Source organism: Solenopsis invicta, chromosome 16, assembly GCF_016802725.1.
Source record: "Solenopsis invicta isolate M01_SB chromosome 16, UNIL_Sinv_3.0, whole genome shotgun sequence".
In the NCBI taxonomy this organism is placed as follows: Eukaryota; Metazoa; Arthropoda; class Insecta; order Hymenoptera; family Formicidae; genus Solenopsis; species Solenopsis invicta.
The window spans coordinates 22,504,626-22,529,873 of record NC_052679.1 but is presented as its reverse complement, the minus strand read 5'-3'; the positions used below and the strand labels follow the sequence as shown (position 1 = coordinate 22,529,873).

Sequence of the window (25,248 nt, the reverse complement as noted above, 5' to 3'; positions counted from 1 at the left end):
CTGAAATCCCCTACATCTCTTCTTACGTCTCTTCATTCTGTTAGTATTTCGTTATCTCGACAATAAACATATAGGGGCTTGTTTAATGTAGTGTCTCCAACACACGTAGTACCCTGAAATATTTCTACGTTACTTTGAATCTCTTGTTTCTTTTTCTCTCATAACTCTTATCAGCTTCATTATCGTTATCATGGAATAATTGTACTTTTTCAATCTAATTATCAATACGCATTATAACGCTTCTTGCATTTTTTTCTAATGCTGGACAACATTTCATAACATTATACACGATACATAAATATTTTAGTTGCACGAAAACATTTATTACTATTTTTTATCATGATAACGTAATGAAAAATAATAATCCTCTTAACAAATGCTGATTTTAAAATTTAATTTTGGGAACATCATGTTCTAGAAAATAAATATTAATACATGTAAAATAGATAATAGCATAATTAATTATGCAATATTAAATTTCATTATCAATTATAATTTGCAGGCAGTGTTACAATTTGCAAACTCAATATTATAGACGTTGATGAAATCGTGTAGCGAGATGTAAATTTTGAAATATCTAAAAAATATCATAATTTTTATACTTGGAAAATGGTTGCTAAAGTATGATTATTATGACATTTCAAAATATTGGTTCTTTAAAGTTGTGCGCGTATGTTCGATAACTTTTATATCGACAAAGTTAACAGATTGAAAAGTACATTACTATGGTATATTATTGTCCCTTTGAACGAAGACGAAACGTTAGCTTGAGACCACTTACCTCTCCTATAGAATCCTCATGTTACAATATAATATGGTCCTTATGTTACAATATCTTGAGTTACAATACATACCTTTCATATATCGTCTTTTCATCTCGCCATGACACGATAATACATAAAGTTCGTCTTTTTTTTGCCATTTACAGCCAGTCTACTTGAAGGCTAATCTCATCTCGGATGCAGGTATGAGAGACTGCTGTAACTTACCAATTGCACCTGAGTTTTGCTTCCGAGTGCCCAACAATTATCTGGAGTTGTTGTCCATGTTGCCTGAGTGTAATAGTTATGCTAACGCGCGTGCGGATTCTATTGATTATTCATCTAATTTGTTGCACGCAATACCTGTTAAGCATGATCCTTACACGCCAGATAGTATGGATAGTCCGAGCCCAAACGCGCTGACTTCCGGAGAGGTCCAAGATCTGTATACGGATCATATTGACAGCAACAACATCGGTGACAACACAACGTCGATGCAGCGATTGTCTCAAATGTCGAACATGTCGAGGCGACACATTGACCGAGCTGTATCTCCCGCTCTACTGAAATCCAGACTAGAGTTGATCGTGCAAAATAAGAAGCAGGAGGACGCGGATCTAGAAGTAGACGCCTCGGACATTAAGAGGAGTCCCAGCGAGTGCCACTTACGTTCTTGGTCCGACTCTGATGATCAACAGTGGTGCGTAAGGAAAAACAGATGTAATAGCGACGTGTCGTGGCAACGGTCCCACGTTTTAACGGAGGCTTGGGTGCAGAGCAAGGGCCAGCAAGGTTATCATTCCTTCAGTAATTTTGCGAACCGATCTTCCTCAAATTCGAGTGCCCCGGAGATCGTTGACGGATTACCACCCGATCTGATCATACCGCGAATAGCCATAATACACGCGAGTAACTTTGAGTCGAACGCAAGCTCAGGGTACTTCCACGACGACAGATTGAGTAATTATTCGGAAAATAAGTTGAGCTCTTATTCGGACGGTTGCACGAAAACGTTGAGCGGCGAGGCTATGAGTTCAGAGAAATCTGACGAGATTGGCGACAAAACGGATGAAGAAGATGGTAACAGATTGAGCTCTAGTACAGATAGAATAGAGAAAGAGAATAACACAAATGCGAAATGCCACAACGAATCAGTATCGAATAAAGATATATATTTTGAAAAGGATAATAGAGAATTTATCGAGGATGAATGCGACATGTGTAAGGAGACACATAAGTGTCAAATAGAATCGCAAACTTTTGCGAGGAACACGTTTTACATGAAGAATGATGTCTCTGATAAAACGAATGACAAATTAATCATGGAACACTTTCATGAAGATATTCCAGGTGAATCTTATATAAGAAACATACAGTACACAGAAATCCTGTTGGAAAATCAACCAAAGTATCAATCATTGCGGAGAAGACACAATAAAACCGACACGAATCTGGACAAAATAAATGTGGAAATTAGCGATACATCGTACAAAAAGACTAGCATGGAGATAGAGCCTCTTAGAAAACAAGATAGCGACAGCCATGTGATAAAGACATGCCCAGACATACACCCGGTAAGTCACGATGCAGACATTATAAGTTGTGAGAGCAAACAAAAGACGTGTACCTCGAAGAACACGACGAGAAGCAATTCGGCACACAGTCAGGATATTAGTGATCACGCAGGAAACGTTAAATTAAAGTTGAAAGCTTACAAAGTCACTGAACGATACAAGAGCAACATTATGGGAAGGCGGACTAAGTGTAGAAAGTGTTGTTGTGTAGTATCCTGAGAATTCACTTTAGTGCTTCCGCATCTTTTTGTGTATGATGTTCCTCGTTTATTTATCGTATTGTAGCATCCATGCGCCGAATCGAGAACGGAGAAAATATCAACAAGTTTTTCTTTTCCGGAAAATATTGCGCGGAAAATGTGATTCTGTTATTGAAGCAAGACTTCTCCATTCTCGATTTGTCTCGGATGCAACAGTCACCGTTGCCGCATTGGCAAGAGGGTATACCTTTTTTTCTACTTACATAGAGTATTCCTTTCATAAACTTTATTTTCTCGTGTTATTTTCTCGATGTGCTAAGTGATCGAAGTAGCGTTTACAGTCACACATCATTGCTTAGTGTATGTACGACTATAATTTATTTTTACATGGTGTATAGATTATCTTCTTGTTGACGATGTGCCTAATTAATCGTGAATACAATACGTTCCTCGATTTGTAGATTGTACAAATGATCATTGAAGGAATTGCATATCGCGAAAAGACATTTTGTGTATTTATTTGCCGCTCACGTTTTAAAGTGACCTAAGCATGAGATAGAAAGAGAATATGATTTTAGTTATTAACTAGATGTTTCGCTTGCACCTCACGCTCGATCGTGAAATTTGAATTTTGTACTCGACCTCGTGCATGTCATGTGAAACATTTCGATGTAGAACGACGTTCTGCATGTGCATGACGCTCTAAATGTTCGATGTTCTATGTTCTATGTTCTACGCATATTTCTTAGGAAATACCCGAGTGATATACAAAACTGTTTCCTCTGTTGTAGTCGTACAATTTATAACAGTATAACACAAACATTACGTAACGTTACATTGTTTAGAGCGTGTAGATATGAAAGTAGTGATATAGTTATGCCACTGTACAATGTCAAGTAATACGTACAGACTGATAAAATCGTTACCAGTATATGAGGCACTTTTTGCGAGCTAGCAGTGCTACGTTACCCTATTATGCTATCTTTAAACATAAAGTCTATCGCGCCCAGACCCTTGATACGCATGATTGAGGTACTCATTTTCAAGGAAATTATTACCTCGCAGTGTTCTTGTCCTTGATTATTATGTCTTTACGTTGCATACTACATATATATAATTGTTACGAAATTTGATTTTAGATTTATTTATAGATAATATCAATACATATATGAAAGATTTTATTTATTATATAATCATATGTCGTCTCTCGTAATCAAATAGTATTGCCGTTGTATCGTCTGTACCGTTCTAATATTTCGCGTACGTATCACTTTCGTTCCCACGATGACGAGAAAGGATTTACAGTGATACCGCAAAATTTGCATATCCCTTTTCTTTTTTTATTTTTTAGAACATTACGCGCGAGCGTATTATCGCCGTTATACGTACTGCACCCTTGCTAAGAAGAGATCTATTTGCTGGATTTTTCTTTACGAGCGCGTGAACTAACAATAAGTGGACTCTACTGCCAAAGCTAAATTCGTTATTAAGTGAGAAGATATTAATTTATATAATGGACATGTCGATCGCGCGGGCGCGCGAAAGAGAGAGGAAAAGAGCGATGACGGAGATTGCTCCGTTCGTTTTTATTGTTATCGCGTAAGTTAATCGGGGAAACATTTCAAGAGCTTGTTAACTACGAGTATCTGGCGTTATGTACGGATGAACGTGCCATCGTAACAAAGTTTTAATTAACGGATGACAAGTAATTAGACGCGTTACATGAACCGGAACAGACGTGAAGATAATTCCTCGAAAGTTTCTCGACTTGGAGGATAAACGGAAATTCGAGCTTATTTGTGATGTTAGCGTGCATTACTCCATGTATATACACGAGACAGAAATGCATATCCATTTATCCTAGACATGCGTATCGAGGCATGCTCGAAACACATGCTTCTTTCTAAATATTTATATGTAATGCATATTGTTGGTTATTTGGAAAACAATACGTACCTAACGCTGTCTTTTTATAACTTTGTAATAATTACAATCTTATATTTACAACTATGTTATAACCATAATTTTTAAACTTATATAATTTATGTAAATAGTTTTGATTAAATTATATTAGCAAATTTATATAATTTAATTAAAAAATATAATTTAATTAAATTTGCTTACCCGATAAAAAAAATTTATAACCAAATAATATAAATATATAATCATGTCCAAAATTATTAGGCATTCTCAATATGATGAATAAATTCCATGTTTTGCACACATGTTGGAAGAAACTTTACTGTAGAGAAAATTTCTAAAAATTTCTTTTCTATAGAGAAAATTTAGAAAAAATCAATGTTAAAATAAATTTTCCCAATAAGATAATGCTTTGTATTACACAGCTAAAGCAAGCAAGTTGTTTGAACAAGGTAAACTCGATATAACTTATATCTTATATCGAATTCGATTTGACACTAATGGATACTGGTGCATATTAAAACCGTCATGTATTGATCTAATTTGAATGTATAAGTAAAATACACCTGTCTCGAATAATAAAAAAAAAACATTTTATCAAATAGCACAATAAAGTATATTGAGAATTTTTTTGTTCTCATTTTTACATCGATTTGTATACGACGGTTAACTGTGTGCACTACAGTTCGTAGTAATGTGTTCAATTGAATTCACTATTAGATTCAAGAGTCTTCACTTCAGTCTTTTTGAACATTTATGAAATTTGTTGAAAAAGATAATTCGAAGTCGAGAATGCAATTCAAAAGAGCAACTGCGATATAGAATGACGTAAAATATTTATATCTTACTGTAGAAAATTGGTGGAAGATTTACCAAAGTATTAAATATTGGTAAATAGCAGATAAAAATTTCTATTTATAATTTTGATTTTTATACTGAATATATTCGTATTCAAAGTTTCTCTGCACGTTCTAAATTTTTCTGGATGAAACATATTTAGACAATTTGATACTCAATCGAACGAGGACGAATGGTTGACTATATCAAATAATTCTGTAATATGTGCTCAGACTGATTCCGAAGAGAGTCAAAACATTCGAAATTATATATAATAAATTTAAATTGTGTATAATTTGCACAATTACAACCATGTTGTTATTCTCATTAGTCTTTGGTTTTTATCTCAGTTGTAAATTTTTATTTTTATACAGATGTAGGAATAAAAATATTGGGTTGCCTAATAATTTTGAATAATTGTTTAATTAGACATAAAATATGTCCGTGTATGCTTTCCTTTTCTTATGTAACCTCTATTCATATATATAGGAAAAATAGTAAGAATAATTAAAAAAATAATTAGAAAGATAACTTTTACATTGTAAAATGCGATCAGATTATAAAATATTCAATATACAATCATATATAATTATTTCATTTATATATGATTTTGTATATGAGCAATTTTTTCGCATTCCATAAAAAAAAATTACTTAAAAAACAAAATGCGGAAATTTCAATTATTTTTTTTTAATTCTTACTATTTTTCCCACATATACAGACAGACATAATACAAGATAGAAAAAGATCTGAACACGTTTTCTGTGTAATTATAAATATTTTATAGGGTGAGCAAATATAATTAAATTTATACATTAGCTAATTGAAATAAATTATATTAAAAAAATTAATAATTAATTAATACTTTAAAATTAATATATTAATATAATTATTACTTTACCTTATAATCTATTTGATGAAATACGAATATTTAGAAGAAGCACGCGTTTCAAATGTGTTCCAATCACGCCTGCAAGGCATTTCTGTCTCCGTGTTTACCCTTATTCGTAATCGTAGGTGCTTCACCTTGCGATTTTTTTTCGAAGAAAGGTTCGAAGAGTGTACATTCATTGAGCGTATATCGCGGACGAAACAGCGAAATTATTTTTCATAAAAGGTGATACATGGCGGCCAGTTCGACGATAGATTGGCAACTTTGGTATTCGATTATAGTCGCGATCTGTTTCGCTCAAATTCTTGCCATGTAGGCGAGGCGTGGAGTAATGTGACAATTGTGACTTAACGCTTTACCTCTTTCCGTTCGTTGAAACGATCCCGAGAGACGGATCTGCCCGGGAAATTTGTGCGTATCTACGGCAATTGTCTGAGCATCCGTTATTAATCGTTTCCGTGTTTGCCATACTAGTTTTAAAACGACGAATGTGCGGACGACTGAGCTCGTGATCGCAAGAGCTCAAATTGCGACGCCGCATTTTTGTTTTATTTTCTACCACGCAGGCTGATTAGGATGTATCGCGAATTCCTCTCGCTCGAGTATAAATGATTCGCCGGCGAGACGAGCCTATAAAATATTTGTCCCATTTTATAAATATAAATTTATTTTTCATACACGTGAACGTTGCTCTTTCTTATTTGTTTCCTTCAATTTCAATTTTTTTCCCCTATAAAAATGCGATAAAATGCGATAATCCAAAGTTTAAATAATAATAATATAATAATAATAATCCTGATGATAATAATAATTGTAGCTTCCCTCCTATCTTGCGCGCACAGCAATTGCGCGAGATAAATATTCAAGCTTTTAAAAGGATAACGAATAACGCAACCTGCTCGTCACTTTTTTTTTTTTTTTTAAATTCTTTTTGCATGAAAATACAAACGAAATATCTACAATATACAAGATGTTTATAGAGAAATTATTTTGAACATTAGTGATTCAAAATTGCGACGAGCAAAATGCGGCAAAAAATTGATCAATTACATATGTATTATTTAGTATTACATGTTATTTACTCATTTATACGAGATATAGACCGCTTGCGAGAACAGTCTTGTTTCAAGATCGAATAAAGCGAATTTCCGGATTTTAGATTAAAGACGTGTAAAATGACCGACTAACATTTGTCTTATTGTGTGACGCGAACGCCTATACCTGTGCTATTGCTGTTGAATGGCAATTTTGCTGCACTTCCCTTTTATCTCAGGGTTACACTTATCGATTATTGCTTCACACGGCGTGTGTATATTTTCATTTAATTTTCCGCTCCGCACGTTGCGCATTTCCAATAACTGCTGCAGCCGCAAATTTTAATCGTGGAGCGCAGTATGGCAGATCTGACGGCGAAAAAAAATTCGAAGGCATAAATAGTAACATATTATTACGCTGTATCCAGACCTTTCAACGTCCTCTTACAATATCGTTACACTTGCGTTTCACACGTAAACGATAACAACTTTTTTACAAAAATCCGATCTATTTATAATTCGTACAATATTCAGCAGTATTCCTGCAATATTCCTGCTTATTCTTTATCTTTCGTATTATTGCTTACATTTCTCTTACGCTACGATTACGTCTTTCACGCTCTTTCATAATTTTGCGTAATATTTGCAACTTCGCTGATGTTGCGGTGGGTCGCGATACGATCGTTCGAGAAGAGAGACGGTAAGGATCATACGTTACAGAACAGATGCGCCTATTTCTGCGATCTGCGCTGCTGCGTCTCGAGTGCAGTGTTATTAACCATTGCATCTTAACACATTCGATATACGAGAAACTCACATTTCTACAAAATACAATCGGACATGTCTCTGATGGACCGCCTTCGATACAGGTTTCTTGAATATCTGGCCACGCTATTTGTACACTTGGTGTCTGATGTATAGTTGTTGTTGCACATTAAGAGCTATATCTGTGTAGTTTCGATAATTGTTACTGTCGTTTCTTTTATGAAACGACAATAAGGATTATCTTTTTTTATCTGGTATTAAAACACGAGGACTAATTCCGGAATAATTTTACTGTTCCTCTCGTCGACAATAAAGAGAGATTTGTCAATAAACACTTTTACATTCTCACAAAACATGGAAATTATTCCGGTTCACCCGCGAAATTGATGACCTGTCAAGTAGCATTTTAAAAACCTCAGATCTTGATGTCAATTGAGTTTCTTTATTCACGACAATGCATGATAACAGTTGTCGCTTAGAAGGATATTGTCGTTCCTGGCTGCAGAAACAGCGAGGGAAATGCAGACGGAGGCGAAATCCGGGTTGAGGAGCGGCGAGCTTCACAACGGCATTAACAACAATAACAACAACAACAACAATAACAACGCCGTCAGGACGATAACGAGATACGTGCACACCAAGCATGCGGACTCGTCGGTGAAGATCTTTCGGGAGACGATGGTTTGATATTGCACTTCCGGATGACGTTCGTCGTTTTCGCAGTAACGTCAATCACATCGCGTACAAAGGATTAGTCATTTAAAATTATTTAACTCTTTCAGTACCACTTGGTTGCCTTAAAGAGACACGTTTCTATACGTTTCTAATAATACGAATGAAAATAATAGTACCGAGAATAATATGATGGTTTCACAATGCATTTCGTTGGGAAAAAAATTTGATATACATATTTGATTTTTTTTTTTTATATTTCACTTTGAAACTTTGGAAATATGTTCCAGTAACTTGGAATGAGATGAGATTTTTTTATTTGTTTTATAATACATAATAAAATTTGGTATAGAAAGGATTAAATTTAAGCGACGCTTATCGTCGATAAAATAAAATGAGTGAGCAATGACGAATTGTGAGGCATTTGGCACGTTTCGCCGCGACGGTACATCAATATCCGATCCATTAAACACTATCGCAAAATCCGAATACTATAACTACATTCCACTAGCGTAATCTGCAAAAAAAAGCGCGAGTCGTATGCCGTGTTTGAAGCTGCAAGCTGCGTGCCCTTAATAAAATATATTTAGAGATGGGAAGTCATTGTAATTTTTGTTATAATAACGATTTGATAATGACATTTTTAAATACAATTTTTCATAATGCTAATGGACAGTCATTTTTGATAAGCAACTCATTATTTATGCGTTTACTCATTAAAAACAAGTAACTCGTTAGTTGCCCAGCAAACGACAATAAATTGAAATGAATAAAGATAAATTTATTTCGACATTTTCGATTTTGCGCTTCAGACTTTTCGAATCCACTTGCATCCAAAAATAATATGAATGCAACGTGATGAATAGCCCATTTCGTATTTCAATCCTTTTGAGTCGATCTGAATCCAAAAATACTTGGAAACTCTAAAGCGCGAACTCGGATAAATTAAAATAAATTGCAATTTTAAATTCACTTAAATTTAGTTTCATTTGCTAGGCGGCTCGTTATATAACGAACAAAAGTAACGCGTTACTTTGACTCGTTATGTAACGAGTAAAGTTACAAGTTAGTATTCTTCAATAAATAATACATAATCGTAACGTTGATTGTCAAAAAGTGACTATTCCAATTCTAATCTACTCGTTACTAATTATGGAAAATTGTACCGTTATTACCATATTATAAAAAAGTAATTATAACGAGTAACGACGTTACTTATTGGAACGTGTTACTTCCCATCCCTAATTATATCCAGCAATCTAGAAATTGCCTAGAACTCCGTACAATATGTCTAAAAACCGTAAAGATATTTAAAAGACGTCCTACGCTTTGATAAATTTCCAGGCCTCTTTTAAACGTCTTTAGCTCTTTTATGGAAACCTCAAACGTCTTCAGATTCTTTATGGAAACCGTTAAAACTATATTATACTCGCGTAATTTGCAAATCGCACTTCATATATACATATATATATATAGGTGTCAGGTGTCCCTACGATATCTCGTTGTTACTTTAAATCCAAATCGAAAACCCGAGAGCTTCCTTACTTTTGCCAAAGGTATTATTTTTCGAACGCGCTACGAAAGTCCCTCTCACTGCCTTCGTACACGCGTTCACGTACGACCAAAGATTTCGTATATATTTATTAACGGCGCATCGCATGCCGCCTCCATCGATGGTAATTCTGCGTGATGCAAAATGTGTAGTGACACCGTGTATTATAAATGTAATGATGGATGTTCGTTCGCGATGTAGATTTCTAGACCTTTAACGTACCTCAACGGTTGTTCTTGTTGCGCCAAGCTGTTAAATTCATTATTGTACTTACCGCAATATCGATGTGCGTCTCAAGTACAACTGACATCCTAATTACTCTCTAAGATTACTTCGCGCGAGTTATACTTAATTTTTTAACTGTGTAAATTAAGATGTACATCGTTTATTGTATAGTAACATAAGAATGATAGTTTTATGTGAAGGAAATCGATTCTCGCAATCGAAGGATCAAGGGATCACGGACTGTTGATGGATAAATTACTTATATATTAATAATAATGATAATTTCCTGAAAAGTGTCACGCTTCACAGTCAGTCGTTATCCTGAAGCAGACTTGAGAAACTTCCTGAGAAACGGGGATTACCTTTGTACCGCTTCATGATAACGTCCCAGTAAACGGAAATGGATTCAAAATATTTAAAATGGATAAAAATGGATTCAAAAAATCAAGAATTTAGATTTTCGACAATGACCACACAAATCTATTTCTATCCAATTAGAGTTTAAAAATTCCTTGAATCTATTTTAGTCCATGAAGTGAAATTGAAATTATTAGGTTTCTACTTTTTTTAATTCAAAAAAGTTATGTGGGTTATATAATTCATTTTAATCCATGAAACGGGATTGAAATAAAATGATTTTTATTTTTTATTTTCTTAATCTAAAAGGAGTTTTTACGGGTCATATAATCCATTATAATCCATAGGATCGAAATAACTTGATTACTGTCTTTCAATCCAATATGTATTCAAATGAATTAAAATGAATTACAAATTTTTAATCCATTTTTACTGGGATATCGGAATATATTCTTCGTACATTTATGTACAGAAAGTAAGCCGATATTCATCTATAGAGTATAGAATACAGACAAGCAAAACAACTTATTATTAATTAAGCGAAGTTGTACTCCCCAGCAAACGAAAATAAATTCAAATGAATTGAAAATGGCAATTCATTTTAATTTATCCGAGTTCGCCCTTTCTGGTGCATTTTTTTGGATTTAAATCAACTCAAATGGACTGAAATACGAAATATGCTATTCATCATTTTGTATTTAAATGGATTTATGTCTTCATTATATTATTTCGATTTGAATGAATTGAGATAATTTATTATTTTAAATTTGAATGAATTCATGTGCTCATTATATTATTTTTGAATTCACATGACTTTATAAATGCAAAATAATTTATTATTTTGAAATCGGATGGATTCATGTCTTCCATTATATTATTTTTGGTTTAAATGGATTTGAAAAATCTGATGCGCAAATTCGAAACTATCAAAATGAATTCATTTCTATCAATTTCAATTCATTTTCGTTTGCTGGATCCGTACAAAAATATCTAATATATACAATAAAACACTCGCGAGACGTTCTCTCACGACTCGCCGCGCCAATCCGTTCCATCTTAGAATTTTGCACACGTTTAATATAAATATAAGAAACCCCTCACTACCGATGTAAGAGTTGCATAAGCGAAGTTTTTGGCAACCTCATTAGAAGAAATGTGCATCTCGCACTTAGATCCATTTGTGTTTCAAATGTTTTCACGTTGGTTAAAGCTGATTGAAGTTCCTCGTCTCTTTCTTTACCGAGCTGTAAGGAAAGACGTGAAACGTATCGCTTGCGAGAGCAGTCCGGAGATTGCTGGCGAGGAATGTCTTGGGTCCATTTGCACCTTCATCGATTCACAATTTATAGACGTTGCATAGCTCTCGATATGTCATTCATTTGTCAAAGTGCGTGTATTGAGACACTTACCACATGGCATTCCACGGAAATTAGCCGATTAATTCGAATCGATGTGCTATAGTATCATTGTATTGTTAGACTCGCGGGGCTCCTTTGCGCTTCGCTACGTAGAAACTCGATAGACAAGCCCTTCCTTTGTGTCGTTCATAATAGTGCTTCTCCACGAGGTTCACATTCTATCGGAATGATTTTTCATCGCGAACTGAGTCGATCTAGCAAACCCTCGTTGTCTCCGCGTCTCGGCTTTTAACGAGGTTTAACGCGAACGCTGTTAACGATTTAAATGAGCGATGGGAATTGCGGAGTCTTTATTTCCATCGCTTTCACGATGTACGTTGTTGAACTCTGATGTATATGTTGTTGGACACGCATATGATGTCTCGGTAAAATAATATAATCCTAAGTGTGTCACACCGTGATATAATACATTACATTAGACCAGAGAAACACTTAAGAAACGCCACAAAGATCTTCCCGGTTTCACGCGCCTTTCGAAATATTTAAGTGTTACGAACTCTTTTTACGGCGAGAAAGAGAAATTTACTTCTGTCCAAGCACAAGACTTTTAATATCGAAACAGCCGCTACTTTTCGCATAGCGTAATTCTACTTGTAACGCACGAGAAATCCGTTTGTCATCGATTTGGGAGAGACCTCCCTTGGAATTCTTCTGAGCTCAATCTTGATGTCAGCCTTCTCTTGAATGTTCTTTTTAGTCTTCATTCATTAACGAGGAAAAGGAACTGTAGGGTGTTCACCATCTGCATGACGATCATATTTCTGCTGAGATGTGCAAGGGGAAGCATCGTTTCTTGCGGTCGAGAGAGGCGAGGTTGATGTTGTACTTTTATAAACACGTACGTACTTATATTTTGTACCAATAGCGTCTCGCGTACTCTCGGTGCGATAACACCATAACGGAGATATACCCGACGAGGCAAGAACGCGCGGATATACGTCTGCGTGCTCCGTGCGATCGTCGTTATACTCAAGTTCGCGAAATCGCGACGCGCGAGAAAACGCGAAGACGCTTCGTTGACATTTATCTCGAAGATTCGAGCGACACGCTCATTTCATGTTGTACCAATGTTGTAGGAAAAAAAAAATAAAGTTAACGATCCCATAATGGACCGAGATGTTTTGTCTTCCGTGTTTTTTGATATCTTCGGTTTTAACTTATTGAAGAGCGTTCAAGCATGACGTCGAGTTTTCTTTAGAGAATTATTCTTTGTTTCCGTTTACTAACTTATTTTTATTAATTACTCATTCATTATATAGTGTTAATCTGGCGAATTCTGTTTCTTATAATTTCATAAAAGTGCCATTACGATATTATTTTTTACTATTTTAATTTGATGAAATATTTCTTTATATATTTTTTCTTTTTCTTCATTTCTTATTATTTTTCCTTCTTCAATTATTATGTAAGCCTTCCAGAGCTAATTAGGATTATAAACTAATTTTCTTCATTTTTAATAATTTTAGTTTTTAGATTTTAATTCAGAAAAAGTTTTAAAAGTTAAAATGCGCCATTTTGTTCCTCTCTCCATTATATTAAAATGATTAATGATATTTTTAATTAATATCATAAAACAGATAAATACGTAATAACATAATATAACTCTTTTTTATTCTATCTTGTCCTTAATTTTTTTTTTTACGTAATAACCGATAATTATTACTAGAATTATTAATTAAAAAAACCCTATAATTTTTTAATGTTTATTATAAGTGTGTCGAGAAAAAATTTTCAAATATAATTATAATTATATATGATTATATATAGTTCTATATAATTTTATAAAATTTATATTATATACAGGGTGATTATTAATAAATGTCCCCACTTTTTACCATAGGAGCATGATTTACCGACGGATACGTATTTTCTTCATATTATATTATATTACAAATGCGTGCCCCTATGGTAAAAAGTGGGAACATTCATTAATAATCACCCTGTATATATAATTATATATTACACATAATCATTTCAATATCAACACATTTTTAGTCCTTAAGCTGTTGTCAGAGCCTATATAATTTATATAAAGTATATAATATACATATGTATACAAATATAATTATAAAACTGATAATTTAATAACTTCTAATCCGTGCTCGCAAAAATTTTTTATCAACACTATGGTTGTTTTATTGATCGATACATCGTTGGATACGCTACCATCGCGCATGGCGCATGCGCGAGAAAAACGAGCGGTCTGCCGGTCCATAACAACATTGTGTGAAGTTTGTAATAAATATAATTTTGATTATAAGTCAGTGTATTTCGATAACTCTGAAAGTTTAGCTGCTATAATCGAAAATGAGCAAAGCACATCCACCAGAACTTAAGAAGTGAGATTTTTTTTTCGTAAAACTAATATCGCGATATCCCGCCATCGATATTATTTATCTATGCATTATCATGTGCATTTATTGCATTGTATATCCGTACTAATAGTTTTGTATTTGTTCCAGGTATATGGACAAGAGACTATCCCGTAAGTAACAACGCAAGAATGCATTGATAAAGTTAAAGAGCTGTATCTTCAAGAAAAAGATCAAGTTAAAAGCCTTGTAGAGAGGTTATGTTTTATATATTGGATTGCAGTAATGAAGTCTTTTTAGCCAGTTTTAGCTAAACTAGTAACACTAGTTCACAGTTCATCTTTTTCTCTTCACATTGGAGAAGAAAGATAAAGTCTAAACTACTGCAGCAAGTTTAGCTAAAAAGAACAGATCTAAAATTTATAGAGTTTAAATGAAATTCAAAGACCAAATGTTAGATGCAGATATTTGTATATAAATGTATTCAACCACTATGAATTTTTGTTTTAATTTAATATTTAATTACTGTGAAATACTGTGACATGAATCAAAGATTTTTTTGTGTGGAAAGCTCCTTTTATCAGTCTTTCTTTCAAATTGATCCTTTATGAATGAAGATTATGATCTCTATTTGATACATTCTTATCCAATGATGTGTAGTGACTTGGTAAAAGTACTTTCAGTGGTATACGATTGCCTTTTGAGAAAGATAGTGATCAATTAAAAATCTGTTATCTTACATAGTTTGTTTATCACATGTAATATCTACATAATGACAGTATAACGATACCGATTGTCATTAAGAATTACAGAATTCTGATACTGGAAAGATTAACTGCAATTAAAAGTTTTATAGTTTATTATTTTTCTATTATAAGATATATAAGACACTTTATTATTATCTAGGAAGCAATGTGTATATATACATATATTTAAGTGTATTTTCATATTATAACTATTTCATTCTTTATTCTAATTTTAAAATATCTTGCAGTAAAATTGAATGGTGGTCGGACTGTTATTGGGATCTTGAGAGGTTTTGATCCATTCATGAACATGGTGATAGATGAGAGCATAGAAGAATGCAAGGATGGCACTAAAAACAATATTGGAATGGTGGTAAGTTTTCTAACTTTACTTATTTTTATGAAAATAGATTATGAGAATAAAATAAAATGCTTCCATAATATTACCATTTAGTATCAATATTCAATAAGATAAATTGTATATTTTTAGGTGATTCGTGGCAACAGCGTAATAATGTTAGAAGCTTTGGATCGAATATAATGTATGCTACTAGAATAACCATATCTCTAATATGTAAATTTTTAAATAAACATAAACAGCATTTTTGTAAGATATAATAATTATATTTGTTATCTTGACCTTTGATAAATAATTTAGAATATTCTAATTTTGCTTGTATATTATGAATGTATAATTTCTTTGATGGCACAATAGTCTTGGATTTTTTGAAGATAAACTGTCCCTATATAGACTGTCTTTATATCTTGGCTGAATCCTATTGCATTATAACAGCAATTCTTATGAGAAAGTCCTATTACTCAATTTTTATTATTGAATTATTTTTAAAACTTATTGTTTTTATTGTTTATAAAGTTTTTTTTATTTGAAAGATGAAACAGTACCACAGTTTATTTATCCTTGGATACTTTATGATTAAGTTCATGTTTTTAGAGAGAACGATACTTTATAGTCAAATATTTCACTAATCAAAATTTTTAGTGCCATACATGCAAGGTGATTATTCTGGGAATCAAATCTCTTGTTTGACACAATCGGGTATTCTAGCAAGCTGTGGTACATCCAGCATAAATGACTCAAAGGAAAAATTAGTTACACTTGACACAAATGGTTTATTAACAAATTTTTATTATAAACGTAGGAGCGTAGATACAAGAAGTGTAATACTGCATTTGATTTTTATTATTATACTCGTCAGTACATCGAGAAAATAAACTTATTTCACTGAACGTGTTGCAATTACAGAGTAATTTAGTAAATGAAGTGTGCAACAAATGTTTTTTTTTGTTTTTTTTTTTTTGTTATTAATGCCCAGTTCTATATTTTCATTAGCTGCTTTTTTTATATATGTATTTATTGTAAACTTTATTTTTTTTAATTAAAAATAAAACAATATAAAAAGAATATCCTTAAGAGCCAGCTCTATAAAAGGAATTTATGTTTATGTATTACTTGTACGTGACCGTCGTTATTTACGTTATTATTTGTTATTTAATCCGATTTTAGATGTAATAAAACTTTCAATGTCAGACACACTGAATTACTTCTGAATTAACTACGAAAATTTATCTCGCATAACTGATTACAGCAGTTTACATTCCAATCGATATAACTTTCAAGAATTTAAACACTGTATGCAAACTACTCAGCAATTGTCTGGAAGTTTTAACGTATAATTGTTGCACCGAAGAGGATTCAAAATTATCAGTTGAAACATTTACGTCTTTGTGCTCATATTATGCATTCTGGAGTTAGATAAACGCTCTTTTTATTAATTAATAAAGTTATTGGACTTGCGACGAAAACGTAATGTCGGCTTTAAGGTATTCTTTTCATATTCATTTATTTTAATTCAATACTTAGAGCCTTGAAACTATTTTTTTATCGTAGAAAAAGAGATTAGAAAATAATCTATTTGCACAAGATGGAAAGATATCAATCTTCAATGTACCAAAGCATAAAAAATAATTATGTATCGTCAGAGCAAATAACGCTGTTACATCTTACATCATTTTGTGACACTGAATTCATAATTATAAAGCATAATCTTTACATATGCGCTCCTTATATTAAAATACACAAATTTAGTACATGTTTGCTAATTTGAGATTTACTCAAACTACTTATTAACGATAACTGACATGTGTATCAAGCAATATCTATATTCACAGTGTGAATGTACATCTAAAGAATTGATACTAAAGAAAAACATCTGGAAAACAAATGCGTAAAACGTGCTTAAACAGATTTTATTTCTGCAGATAGCAGACAGCCATCTATAAGACTGTAAAAAATAAACACGACTATGTTAGAAGAAATTTCTGATTTACAAGGCACTCAATATTCATTGATTTTTCGCATTCAGGAACATCATTTATTCTCAACAAGTGATAGATGTTGATATCTCATTATAAAATATTTTATGAGAATTGTATGTAGTAATACCGTCCTTTTATATTTTAGCAACAAGACAGAGCACAGTAAATATTGAATAGTTTAATATTTCACGATTTAAGCACAAACTTAAAATTTGTTAGTCAAAATATTTCATATTATTTGTACTGTTCTGCTCTTACAATAAATTGCCTTCTAAAGTAACAAAATTTACTGAGTATGATATGGTTAATAAATCTTGTCATTTTCTTATTTTTGAATATGTTACTAATAAATGGCATTAAAAAGAATAGTTTACATTTAGTAAACATTGTTTTAAGAGAACAAGCAATAAAGTAGTATGAATACTTTATGCATAAATCTATATCACAAACATAGCTTACTATCTTTTATATGAAATATTTTATATTCCTTTTTAAATGAAAAAAAATGTAAAAACAAGTAGTATTTTGTTCTGTTACAATTCATTAATTTATAATTGGAATAAATGGCTTTTCATATGGTATGTAGCAACAGTTTTTAATCTGTGCTGGCATTTAAGGCTACTTCAGAATAAAGCTGCTTTCACACTTTATATTAGATTAACATGTATCTTACGTACATAAATATTATTTTGTATATGTATCAATGTTTCAACATCGCAGCAGTCATTATTCATATTTTTCTCGAGTGCTTTAATACAAGTTAATAAAATTTTATTGAACATTTTATTCTGCAACTTGTAATTTCAAATGAAAGTCTTAAAGATTTGTTTTCTGTACAAGTTTATCTTATCATATTTGCATATTATAATTAATATGCAAATCGTAAAAAATGATGTATTAAAGCACCATGTGTACAGCTATTATTATATTATAACATTAAAGTATATCAAATAATAGATTAAGGTAGAATACAAGATGATTCCTAAGCAAGCATAAAAACTTTAAAGGGTTCTTTGACTTATTTTATGAAGAAAAGGTTCTATAAATATACTCGTATATCTTAAAGCACTTTGCTTTCAAAATAGAAGGTTAAAGTTGAAAACAAGAATATGAAAATTTAGAAAACGTTTAGATATTTCACTCAAATTTGGTGTGCTTACATATGGTATTAAGAATAGATTCTGGATTTTCGAAATTCTCATATTTCTTTTCTATAACACCTTCTATTTTGGAAACAAAGTACTTTAGAATATGTTTAAGACCTTTTCTTTATAAAGCCAAGAAATCCTCTTAAATTTTTTACATTTAGGAATTATCTTATATATTGACAATATAGAACAATAATTATAAACCAAATGTAAAAACAAATTTTACATGGGAAAAATGTATCACAGTTAAATACAATCTTACTTGAATAAGATTAATTACATAAGTTATGTTAAATAAGAGAATTACAGTATGTGGATATATCTGCGTGATGCTTCATACATTGCGTTTTACACTTTTCAATTTTTCGAAGATAATTTCAGTATATAGAATATAGTGTCAAAAATAGTTGAAATTTATAAATAAAAGTATTTTACTTGTGTATATTCAAATAATAAAATCTTATTTTAAATATTCTAAAAACTTATATAACTGCTTTGTTTTATATTATTTCTTTTAAACTTTACAATCGTCACTAGAAGATCAAAATATCCAAAATAGGTCATTAAAATAATTTTGTATTATTTGGTATAATTTAATTTTATATTAATCTTTGCTAAAAAGTGACGTCTTGTTATTTTCTCTTTGCACAAAATTATATATATATAATTTTTTATCTAATAAGGGAATGTAAAGAAAAATTCTTAGTGTAAACATAACCGCTGATATATTATATACCAATAACCTTATTAAAATAATTGCATTAAAGTAGAATTTAAATTAAATGATATTTACGAAAAGAACATGGGCAATTCAGATTCATTGCGGTTCTTATTTACACAGTAGCTGAAATCGTAACTGCGTAAATCAAGAAATATTTGCATTGACGAGATTCATATACACTCCACATTAGGCTATACAATAATCATTATTTTGAATTATTAAACTATTTTTGTTCGAATACGCCTCGCTTGTATGCTGCACATAGATACAAATCACAAATCTATGATGCCAAAACTACAATAAAAAAAAAATTATATATATATCAATTTATTGGAAATCAAAAGAAGTAAAATATAATATTGCTTTTTAGTTTATAAAAAAATTTATCACAATATGCAATGAATAAAAACTGAACAAATTCAAAGTGAAAACATGTTTTCTTATGTAGAAGCCATAGAATTGTATGGAACGGATGTAATGAGTAAAACAGTATCTTAGTATTAATCATCTTCAATAAGCTTTGTATAAATTGTCTATTATCATCTCTATTTACAGAACATATAAAATTTAAAATATTTAAAATATTCTTTAATATTTTTTAAATTGTGCAATAAAACTTTGTCTTGAGCCTTTGAGGCATTTGATTGTGAAATAAAGCAATTGTAAATTTTCGTTAAAATATCTATTATAATGATTAATTCTTCTGGAGGATAACATTCTTTTTTCGCTTTTAAAAAGTGGTTATAAAATAAATGGATATTTGTATTCTTTTCTTTACTTCATTTCTCATGGATTGATATTGTTTAGTTAATTTATTTCCAATTAAAAAAGCTAAAGCTTCATTAGGAAAATAAGAGCTTAAAAAATTAAAATAACATATGCTTGTTAGATGCACGCTTTAATGTAATTTCTATTATAATCTTTATCATTTCAATAGCATCTCTTTTCTCTTTTTCAAGCCAATCTGAATAGCATAATTTCTTCGTATTCTTTCAAGATTTTTTCTCTCTTTTCTATGTTTGCTTTTATTTGAACTTTCCACAAATAATCTACAAGGTCGACCTGTGTTGCTATTAGATATAAATGTTGAAGTGTATTATTATTTAACAATTTGTTACCGCTTCTGTAATTTTTTACCCATGTGTTTAAACTTAAAGAAAAACTAAAAGTTTTAATTTAATTTTGTTTTGAATAATCTCATTATCTTATCTTATTGTCTAGTCAAAAATAGTTAATACTTTAGCAGATTCTTGCTCGAAATTTTCATGTTCAACACAAAAATAAAAAAAAATATCTTTCGTAATTTTAAAATTGTAGGTTGTATATTGCTTGCATCTTTCAGAACTTCGAAAAGTTCCAGATATGTGACTTTTAATATGTTCTCTGAAATAACTACTAAATCTGTAGTTAAACGCAAATAAAACTTTTTTAAAAGTTACGTAAAGAATAGTATTATTAATCAATTAATATTCAAGTAGATAGGTAGGAGGGGCCACAGCACTCCAAGTAACGAAAAAATGTGAAGGATTAAAAACTTTGTTTTGGAAAAGTAAAATTATGTACTGTCTACAAGTCTTAAAGTTCATATTTTTGCATTTCTCTATTTTGTAATAATTTAACTATTAATGTGAACTATTAATGTGTTTAAATACAACATAATATACTAATGAAAAATATATTTCTGTGGGGTGTGGTCAGCACCCTACCTGCCTACTTAAAGTCTACTACTTTTTAAGTCTACTTATTGTAGCAATTATGAATAAAGAATATTTATTAAAGCAAACTAAAGAAAAAAATAAAATAATACATGCATGCCTAACTATCTTTTTCTTTATTTTGCATAATTATTCAATTTGGATTGCATATTATGCAATTTAATGTCGGCGGAATCGAATTAAGTCACGGATGCTTGCAAATACCTAACAGGCATTTAATGTTAGAGAAAATGTCGGCTGATTTACAAGATTACATGCTTTTAAAATCGCATAGACTAATATTATTGTGCAATTTGTAAACAGGGATAATAAATTAATATGGAGAAAATCATAGTTTTGGCATTAAAGATTAGAGAAAGAAGCCTATCGGTATGAGATACACATTAACATTTTACATTTAACTTTTTGGTTGCACAATGAATCCCTTGGTTGCGTTCTTCATACAGTTCCCATCTTTCATGTAAACTCTGTCAAATAAACTATATTTGGCGGAATATGTTTATATCTCAAAACTAAAATACATTGCACGATTCATCTCGATGTAATAGCAGATTCTTGCTCAAAATTTTCAGGCTCGACAATTTCTTTTACGGAAACGAAATTAAATCCTTTCGTCTTTGCATTACCATCTATTTTAATCGTCGGTAATTCTTTATTATGTTTCTCGATAAGCAGAGATGTCTCATTATTGGATACATCTTCGCGTTTTATTCTCTTTTTGTCATTTGACTTATCGCTCGTTTCATCTTCCGAAAGTTCTAGCTTTCTTTCTTTTTTCGACTTATCTGCTTTATTACGCGTCACATGCGTTTGAAGGTGGTTTTTGAAGGAAACAATTGACAAGCAAGTATAGTTGCATTTGTCGCACGCAAGTGTCTTCTGGCCGATGTGTTGATTAGTTATATGTTTTTTCAAGTGATACTTATTGCAAAAGGATTCCTCACAAAAACGACAGAAAAAAAGCTCCGCGTTTTCGTGCCTTGCGATGTGTAGCTTGAAATACCACTCAGTAGTAAAATTTTTCGAGCAGTAAACGCAGAAGAAACTTTTCTTCTGTTTCATTAATTTTGATGTTTTACGCACTTTCGGATTACGTACCGAATTCGAGGTATTTGCTTTTAAATCTGTGTTTATATTAGTGGCTTTTACATTGGTGATTTTTACATTCGCGTTTGCACTGGTGGTTTTTACATTCGCGTTTGCATTGGTGACTTTCATATTATCGACGTTTGCAGCAGCAGATTGAACGGACGGTGAATTTGGGGTGGTCACTGATGGTGTAACCACATTTTCTGCAACTATGCAGAATCTAGGAATACCCTGCGTACGATGTAACAACGATGGCGGGCTTATCAAGTTCTTTATAGGTACTACACGTATCGGCGCGAGGAACGTTTTAGACTGAACTGATGTGGTCGTTATAATATTTGATGGTGATACAATAAAATTATTTAATATAGACTGAGCGGTAGTAGCTTGAGGTGAAACTGCAAGGCGAATGAATTGTTTATGCTGAGGTATAACAGGAGTAGATGCAGAAGTAGTGACAACAGTGGGAATTGAAGTCGGAGTTAGAGCGGGAATTGAAGATGGAGTTGGCGCTAGAGCAAGAGTTAAAGTTGGAACTGAAGTTGAAGCTAAAACTGGAGTTGAAGCTAAAACTGGAGTTGAAGCTGAAACTGGAGTTGAAGCTGAAACTGGAGTTGAAGCTGAGCTTGGAGCTAAAGTTAGAGTTAGAGTTTGAACCTTAGTTGGAGCTGAAGCTGAAACTGGAGCAGAAACCGAAGTTGGAGTTAAAGTTAGCGCTAGAGTTGGAACTGAAATTTTTGGAGCTGCAGTTAGAGATGAAGCTGAAGATGAGACTGAAGTTGGAGCTGAAACTTGAATTTGAGTTTGAACTGCCGCTGGAATTGGAATCGAGGCAGACCCCAATTGAGAATTTTGTTGTTGCATTGGAAATCTTATTTTACTTATCGATTTTACTTCGTTTCCTAAACAAAATGTCTTGTTAGAAACAGTGGTGTTCTGCAATGAACTCATAAGAGGTACACTTCCAAGGATATTCGTGGCTTTAGTTAACTGAGAATTAATTTTGATGGGTTGAGCGTTAGTCAGCTTAGAGCCAGTCACTTGAGTGCTAGGTACCGAAGTCGTGATGACAATCGGTCGTTGACTAGATACTTTTTGCGGAATGATTATCAACTCTTTGTTCTTCCGCAGCGTCTCCATTGCTTTGTCAGGATCCAAGTAATTGCGTTTCTTCATTTTTGCAATTTCTATAATCTGCAGTTCTCGCATTCGCATCCGTTCCTTCTGTAAATGAGATCTGTCCACATTGTTATGAACGTACTTCTCCTTTCTCGTGCAATTCCGGTGACATGTCCGAGATTTCCATCTCTTAAATGTTATTCCACAAATATCACACACTAATGTTTTGTCACATCTGTGTAGTTTTATTAATGCTCGACGACAGCGATTATGGTCGATACTTAATGCATCACAATGTTCATTTCCGCAATGTTTTCCAACCGGCGCATTTATTTCGTCTTCCTCTATGCTTAACGCTAACATAGGCGACACACCGTCTTTATCCACATACTGCTGTAGCGTAACATCACAAACGATACTTTCACATTGTTCGTAGTGACCACATGGTTTCATTTCAATGGGAAACAGAGCGATTTCAGACTTTTTGTGCTCTATTTTTGAAGGCAGAAGATTGGCATCTTCCTTTTCCTCATCTGCTGTCCTAACAGGGAGTATCGATATTCCAGATGGTTTTGTAAAGTTTTGTATCGAATTCACACCATTTTTTTTATGCCAAAACATATTCTTGTCATACTCGGCTATTGATTTAAAAGGAAATGTCCTAACGATGATATTTGGTTGATTAAAAAGTCGTTTCACTGGTTCTGATTGCAACACCTGTAAACAACAAATTCCATAAGAATACTGATAGAAGAATACTAATATATGTGAAAAAAAAAAACAAATAAAATTCCATAATTCCCAATTAGTATAATAAAATTATATAAAAATGTGTAACGCATACGTATACATGTACACAAGCCACAATTCATTGATTACTTTGTATTACAAGCACAGTAATCTAACATAACATTCATGCAACCTTTTCTGTTTCTTCTTCAACATAGCCAAATGACAACTTACTTCAGACAAGGTAGGCTTTTTCATACTGTTCGGGCATATGCTGGGCATCGCGTCCATGGACACGAGCTTGGAGAGTGGTGCGTATGCCATCTTCATTTCAACAGGTACGGGCGGTCAAAATCAAATCCTCTGTAATTGAAAAAGACTCGACCTGGAAACGCGGTAAAAGGCAAGTTTTTAAAATTACTTCAGCGGGACGCAAGCCTCGTCCGTTTATTCATCGCACGGTCGCGTAAACACAATACGAAGCGAATGAAACGAGGTCGACTCGGTCGGGGGAAAGGACAGGGAGGAGAGGGGAGGAGAGGTCAGGAAATACAATTTCTAGGTTAGTCAGTTAATTCGGACAAGTTAAATCCCGACGCTTAGTCAACTCCGTATTGGTCAGCCGCGTACCCGAAGTTTTTACGGTTTCACTCTTTCCCCTTTCCATTAACATGGAATGTTACTTACGAGATAGGGACGACTGGTCACGACTGATTCGGAAGTAGCGTCATAATTCGCGGCTCCGCATAGCAGCTTGCGATCTCGCGCGCCGTCGGCGGCAACCCGCTTGCCCTTTCTTTTTGCTCTCTTTAAAAAACCAATTTTTTTTCTATGGAAATGTGCGTGTGGCGCGCGTGCGCGCGCGCGCGCGCACGCTGTTGAATTCGTCCACGCGCCAAGTGGACGAGGGAAACTGTTGTTGTCCTTCGTTCAGAAGGACAGCACCCGTCGCGTGATGCCGGGTTCCCGCGACCTCGCGCACAGCTGACAGGCTGACAGCGAGACTGCTGCCAAGGCCGGCAGACGTACATACGCGTACGAGGCTACCCGTGGTTGTCGGACGGAGTCACGGAGGTGGCCGTCGTTGAGGCGCCGACGAACCGCGCCTGCGTCGGCATGAGACGC

The 25,248-nt window shown here is 32.9% G+C and overlaps 3 protein-coding genes across 8 annotated transcripts in view; 2 read left to right on the top strand and 1 right to left on the bottom strand.

The window, feature by feature from the left end:
• LOC105206574 overlaps positions 1–13,318 on the top strand; it is a 59,709-nt gene extending 46,391 nt beyond the window's left edge. For 2 of the 4 annotated variants that reach the window (XM_039458406.1, XM_011176062.3), the window contains exon 11: positions 929–3,716. In XM_039458406.1, coding sequence (XP_039314340.1) covers positions 929–2,554 — 1,626 coding nt within the window. In that variant the 3' untranslated portion in view covers positions 2,555–3,716. Of the gene's footprint in view, positions 1–928; positions 3,717–3,886; positions 6,870–8,488 lie in introns of those variants that run through there. The other 2 variants (XM_039458407.1, XM_011176070.3) reach the window with 2 other exon arrangements.
• Positions 13,319–14,357: 1,039 nt separating this feature from the next.
• On the top strand, positions 14,358–15,886 carry LOC105206590 (probable small nuclear ribonucleoprotein G). The gene is made up of 4 exons (XM_011176080.2): positions 14,358–14,546; positions 14,670–14,692; positions 15,514–15,638; positions 15,756–15,886. The coding sequence occupies exons 1-4, from the start codon at positions 14,515–14,517 to the stop codon at positions 15,804–15,806; spliced, it is 231 nt and encodes a 76-aa protein (XP_011174382.1). The 5' UTR covers positions 14,358–14,514; the 3' UTR covers positions 15,807–15,886.
• A 506-nt stretch (positions 15,887–16,392) lies between these two features.
• LOC105206598 lies at positions 16,393–25,193 on the bottom strand. Of its 3 annotated transcripts, none has more exons than XM_011176091.3 (3): positions 24,811–25,193; positions 24,358–24,486; positions 16,393–24,111 (listed from the first exon to the last, which is right to left on the bottom strand). In XM_011176091.3, exons 2-3 carry the CDS (start codon positions 24,451–24,453, stop codon positions 21,718–21,720), a joined length of 2,490 nt encoding a protein of 829 aa, XP_011174393.1. In that variant the 5' UTR covers positions 24,454–24,486; positions 24,811–25,193; the 3' UTR covers positions 16,393–21,717. The 3 variants fall into 3 exon arrangements, with proteins under 3 accessions (XP_011174393.1, XP_011174388.1, XP_025987261.1); XM_011176086.3 differs by having other exon boundaries at positions 24,358–24,508; positions 24,811–25,192; XM_026131476.2 differs by lacking the exon at positions 24,811–25,193 and having other exon boundaries at positions 24,358–24,802.
• Positions 25,194–25,248: the final 55 nt, after the last annotated feature.